The 6,000-nt window shown below is 40.3% G+C and overlaps 1 protein-coding gene across 1 annotated transcript; it reads left to right on the forward strand.

The window, feature by feature from the left end:
- The first annotated feature begins 2,345 nt into the window (after positions 1-2,345).
- Positions 2,346-4,494, forward strand: kcnf1a (potassium voltage-gated channel, subfamily F, member 1a). Its single transcript, XM_058392912.1, has one exon. The coding sequence runs from the start codon at positions 2,403-2,405 to the stop codon at positions 3,852-3,854; it is 1,452 nt and encodes a 483-aa protein (XP_058248895.1). The 5' UTR covers positions 2,346-2,402; the 3' UTR covers positions 3,855-4,494.
- The last annotated feature ends 1,506 nt before the right edge of the window (positions 4,495-6,000 follow it).

Genomic DNA, 6,000 nt, shown 5'->3' on the forward strand with positions numbered 1-6,000 from the left:
CCAAGAGTAGACATTCAATACCATTCATTTCCCATTCAATTCAATTCAATTCAATTCAATTTATTTTTATAGCGGTTTTAACATTGGACATTGTCTCAAAGCAGCTCTTCAGAAGTATAGAAACATAATGAAAAAATATAAAGTTTAAAGTTAAGTAACTATTTTATCCCTATTTTATCCCTATTTTATCCCTAATGAGAAGCCTGAGGTGACAGTGACAAGGAAAAACTCCCTGAGATGATCTGAGGAAGAAACTTTGAGAGGAACCAGACTCAGAACAGAACCTCATCATCATCTAGGTGACACTGGACAGCAAATAATGTAAATATAAATAATGTCCTTTCTACAACAGCAACCAAGTGAAAACTATTAGGTCAGTGTAGTTTCTGAGTTCATTGTAGACACTAATTGCTTGCTGTCGCAAGCTGACAGATGTAACAGCAGATCTCTGATGGTGTGGTTTTGTCCACAGCAGTCCCCTGGGTCACAGGCTGTTCACACAGATCTATCCACAGCAGCAGTGGCCAACACCAAGCGACTAGACTCCAACCAGGGGTAGAGTGTCTGAATGGATCAGGCAGGTCTGGAAAGAAGAAGTGGTCACACTGGAAACTCAGAACACTGGGAGCTCGTATAAAAGATCAATTTTACAGGGCAACAAAAAACATCTGGAAGTTACATGTTCCAGTATTTGTTTAACACAACTAGATGCAAATATCAGGAAATAAAATCTACAATTCTGATCTATGGTCATCTTTTAATCCTAACCTTAAGTGGCTTCAGTTCAGTGTATAATAAAAACAATAGAATTTACCTTGAGAATACTTTTATAGAAGTCTGTTGCAGCCTATTTGTCTTAACGTTTGACACATTTTTTAGGTCATTGATGAGACCTTGTGATATTTTGCATTGTCTAAAAATTAATAATTAAATTAGATTTTAGCCCTCTCATTTAATGACATTTATTAGTGTCATAGTTCCTTATGGGCCCTTGATTGCTGTTGTAGAAAGGACATTAATCAGTTACAGTTACATTATTTAGTGTCTAGTGTCACCCAAATGAGGATGGGTTCTCTTCTGAGCCTGGTTCCTCTCAAGGTTTCTTCCACAAGTCATCACAGGGAGTTTTTCCTTGCCACCGTCACCACAGGCTTCTCATTAGGGATAAAATAGTTAACAATTTAATTTAATATTTTTTCTCCTTTTTCTGTTTCTATACTTTTGTAAAGCTGCTTTGAGACAATGTCCATTGTAAAAGGCGCTATATGAATAAATTTAATTGAATTGAATTAGTGAGAATGTTTATATATTTCTTTCCGTATTTGTGTACATTATATTTTTTATGAATTTGCTTCTTTTATTTATTCATTCATTCATTCATTCATTCATTCATTCGTTCGTTTGTTTGTTTTTGTTTGTTTGTTTGTTTGTTTGTTCGTTCATTCATTCATTCATTCATTCATTCATTCATTCATTCATTCATTTATTTATTTATTTATTTATTTATTTATTTATTTATTTATTTATTTATATTTACATTCATTGTATATAATCTGCAGAAACAAATATCAGCACTAGGAATATTCATTTAATACAGATTTAACCGATATCTTGATTATTAAAGTAAGTTCAGAAAAATGAAGAAATAAAATAAAAAGAAAATAAATATTAAGATTAAGAATTAATATTAAGAAAATGGTTCATCCAAAATTAACACAAATAAATGTAAATACGCAGACTTAATGTCAAATTTCTATTATCATATTATGTTAAGTTTATGTGTCTATTTTACATTCATTTGCAGATATTTGAGCAGGTCCGTGAAAACTGTTCATTCATCCACCCAAAACAAGGAGCCCGAGCGAGCTGTCTGTCACTAGAGGGAGACTTTTCCCCTGTAATGTTGATGTTGTGCCACGTGCGTAATTGCGCACAGATTCTCTGGTTAAATCCACAGCAGTTATACTGGTGGAGAATCAGGTCGTTTTGGGTTGAATGTGAAACAATTACGAAGTTTTTGGGCAACCAAAAACGATATGAAGTAGGCAGAGATTCTATAAACAGAAAATGATCTTAAAAGTAAATTGGAAACCCGTCCGTCTTTAACAAGGCTGATCATTGATCATTCTAACACTGTCGTTCTCTCTCTCTCTCTCTCTCTCTCTCTCTCTCGGTGACATTCATCAGTGTTAGTCCTATTTCTCACTGGTTGCTTGTAGCTCTCTCCTCTGCACACTGCGCCAGCGCTGCTCGACACTAAAAACGCGAGCGCGTGAAGCTGTAACTAGATAATCATCCCGTTTGTATAATTTATTAGTCTTTTTTTACTATTATTTCCTACGTTCTCGATGCGTAAACTCGACTTGGTTTAAACTACACAACACTTTCTTGCTGTTGCCGTGATGTGGGCAACGCCGAGGAGGACGCGGTCGGAGGCGAGCGAAGACGAGGAGATCGTGGTGAACGTGGGCGGCGTGAGACACGTCCTGAGCGCCAGCGTACTCGAGCGCTACCCAGCCACGCGCCTCGCGCACCTCGCCGACCGCGCCGCGGAGGGCTTGTACGATCTCTCGCGATTCTGCGACGACTACGACGCGGCGACGCGCGAGTTCTTTTTCGACCGCGACCCGGACGCGTTCAGATGCATCGCCGAGGTGTATCAGTATGGAGAGGTGCACATGGCCAAGGGGACGTGCCCGGTACGCTTCAGCAAGGAGATGGAGTTCTGGGGAGTGGACATGGACCTGCTGGACGAGTGCTGCAAGAGCAACCTAAAGGAAGCAGAGGAGGAGCTGTCTGAGATTGCCGAGAAGGTCCGAGCCATTCTGGACGACATGGAGGGAAGCCCTTCGAGCGGAAAGTGCAGGGCTTTCCTGTGGAGGCTCATGGAGAAACCGGAGTCGTCCTGGGCAGCACGCACCATAGCCCTTCTCTCGTTTCTCTTCGTGCTCCTTTCATCCGTGGTGATGTGTGTGGGGACTGTGCCTGAGCTTCATGAGCAGGACGATGATGGGAACAGAGTTGAGAATCCAAGCCTGGAAGCCATAGAGACAGCGTGCATCATTTGGTTCACAGTGGAGTACATGTTGCGCTTAGCCGCAGCTCCCAATAAGTTGCATTTCACCATCTCCTTTATGAACGTGGTGGACTTTCTGGCTATCGCGCCTTTCTACCTGCTCCTGGTGCTGTCATACCTTGGCACTGCCGTGTTGCAGCTGGGCACTGTGCAGCAGGCGGTGCAAGCGCTCCGTGTAATGCGTGTGGCACGTGTCCTCAAGTTAGCACGCCACTCCTCAGGCCTGCAGACTCTCACCTACGCACTCAGGAGTAGCTGCAAAGAGCTCGGCCTGCTGCTCATGTACATGGGCATAGGCATCTTCCTGTTCTCAGCACTTGGCTACACGGTGGAGCAAAGCCACCCAGAGACCATGTTCACCAGCATCCCACAGTCCTTCTGGTGGGCCATCATTACCATGACGACAGTGGGCTACGGTGATATCTACCCCAAGACCACACTGGGCCGGTGCAACGCTGCTGTCAGCTTCCTGTGTGGAGTCATTGCCATTGCTCTGCCCATACACCCCATCATCAACAACTTTGTTGTCTTCTACAGCAAGCAGCGTGTGCTTGAGACTGCCGCTAAACATGAGATAGAGCTCATGGCACTGCGTTCAAAGGAAGGAGAGCCTGTGGATGCTACTGGTTTGGAATTCCAGAGATCAAGCCAACTGATGGGTGAACGAATGGCCTGGGATTGTTCCAATCTTACCTCACAAGGTGATGGCCACAATCCATTACTCAGTGACTCTGGGCAGAGCATGACTTTTCAGAAATGCAAAAAGCAAGACGGATAACGGACAGAATGGAGAATGGACAGACTGGAGAACAGACAGACTGGAAAACGGGTTCACTGCTCAGTGCATTCATGGAGCGTTTGGACCACAGTTTTCTTTTATAAGCTATTACTGTAATTACTTCCTATAATAAGGAATAAGAATAATGATTTTCCATATATTCATGAAACCGAGCCAAACTGCCAAGTGGAATTTTTTTTTCCCACTGAAAATCAATCCAGGATAAATGTATTTGTTTTAACAGATTTGTAGTGTTAAATACTGTTCAACAAAATATCAAATAAATCTGTGATATATTCTAATTTATGAATTATGTCATGTAAGTAAGTTTATTTACCAAAGGGTTCACCTGCTTGAGCTTGAGCCTCTTTTCTACAAACTATTAATGAAAATAGAAAAAAATATATATATATTATAAATATTTATTATATATTATATATATATAATAAATATTTATAATTCATTATCCACTTACATTAATTTCTAAGTAAAGTTCCTGGTTTTAATGCTACAAAATGTGCAAAATACTATACATAACACGAGGATATTATATTTAAATAAGATTTATATGCTACATTTTTGCATATAACTGTATGTCTTTAGGCTTCTACTATCTTGTGGATTTCTGAAAAGCATGTACGCTTAACTCTAAATATTAAACTGCCTTACATAAAGAATGTTTTGTGGAAAAATACTAATCAAGTCTGTTGGATTATTTTTTCATGCACCTCATCATTGTTGACATTGTTAAAACTCTTCATTCTCCCTGAGGGAAAAAAGCATTGATTTTCTTGTCAACCTTTGTTCTCTTTTTTGACCCATAGCTAAGCACTTTAATGAGTTCTATTGTCCTGTAAGTCATTTATAGACGTATGATGCAATAAGATGAGTCAGAAATAATAGAAATTGCTTTGAAGGCTGAATGTTATACTTTATGTAATTAAATGCATTTCATGCAGGCTCTTTGGCTGTGTGTGTTTAAAGGCAGGCTTTTATGAGTGTTTAAGATGTGTGACCTCTGTGTGTGTTGGTTGAGAGAGTGGGGAGGGAGAGGTGTAGGGGTGTGCGTGTGTGGGGGGGGTACATTTTGCAGCAGCAGTGCATTGAGTGTCTCAGTATGTGAGCCATTTGTCATGAGACAAGAGCGGAAGAGTAGGCGTGTGTGTGTGTGTGTTGAAAAAAGCAAAAGGCTTGGGTGAGGGTGATGCAGGTTGCACTATGTCTATATGGTATGAATGTGCAGTGAATGTGTGTGTGTGTGTGTATGCTTCTTTGTGTGTATTTGCTTTGTGTGTTCATGCCTGGAGTCTGAGATATGGCACAGAGCTGGCACGTGGGTGGACAGATGAGCAGACACTCTTAATAGCCTGCAATCAGCCCACACCCCTCAGTCTTGTACCACACACACACACACACACGCACTCTTTCAACAAACACTGTATGATTAAAGTATTCCTTTAGACATTTGCATGCACAAGTTTGCTCTCCGCATATAAGTCCTTTCTGAACTCTTCATTCAGCCAGACACACAACAGAGCCACATACTTCAGTAGATAAAACCCACTGCTCACTTAAAGCCATGAACTAAAAGAAGAACATGCGTCACGCTTTGGACACTCAGAACAAATCTCTTCCTCTGTTTGAATTACACATGGATCAGGATTGGGTTACACACCAGATCAGACTCTCTGTTGGTCTCTGGAAGCAGATCTAGCACATGTAGTTTCTGAATTTTGTAGGATTTATGTGAAATGATGTCTGTCCTTATCAGAAAAAAGTTCAAAATTTACTCAGCACTGTTTTTACTGCTTTTTAAAAGTGTCCATTGTTCACCAAGCTGACAGGTTTCTATCTTAACATGTTGCTATTATGGCTGAAACATACACAATGTGTTGTTTACATTCAATATACATACTCAGTGTAATTCAATTAATTTTGTGCATATAGCACTTTTAACATTTTCTTACACACAGCTTCATAGAAATATCTAAATTCTGGAAATAAATTTTTGCATTTATAAATTTATAAAACTCTCTTAGATGATATGAGGAAGAAACCTTGAGACTTTAAAGACATCCCATCCTCATCAGGGTGAAACCGGAGAGTGTGATCATAAATAGTCACTGTCCACTTTAATAGGAACACC

This window comes from Hemibagrus wyckioides, linkage group LG06, assembly GCF_019097595.1.
Source record: "Hemibagrus wyckioides isolate EC202008001 linkage group LG06, SWU_Hwy_1.0, whole genome shotgun sequence".
Classification (NCBI taxonomy): Eukaryota; Metazoa; Chordata; class Actinopteri; order Siluriformes; family Bagridae; genus Hemibagrus; species Hemibagrus wyckioides.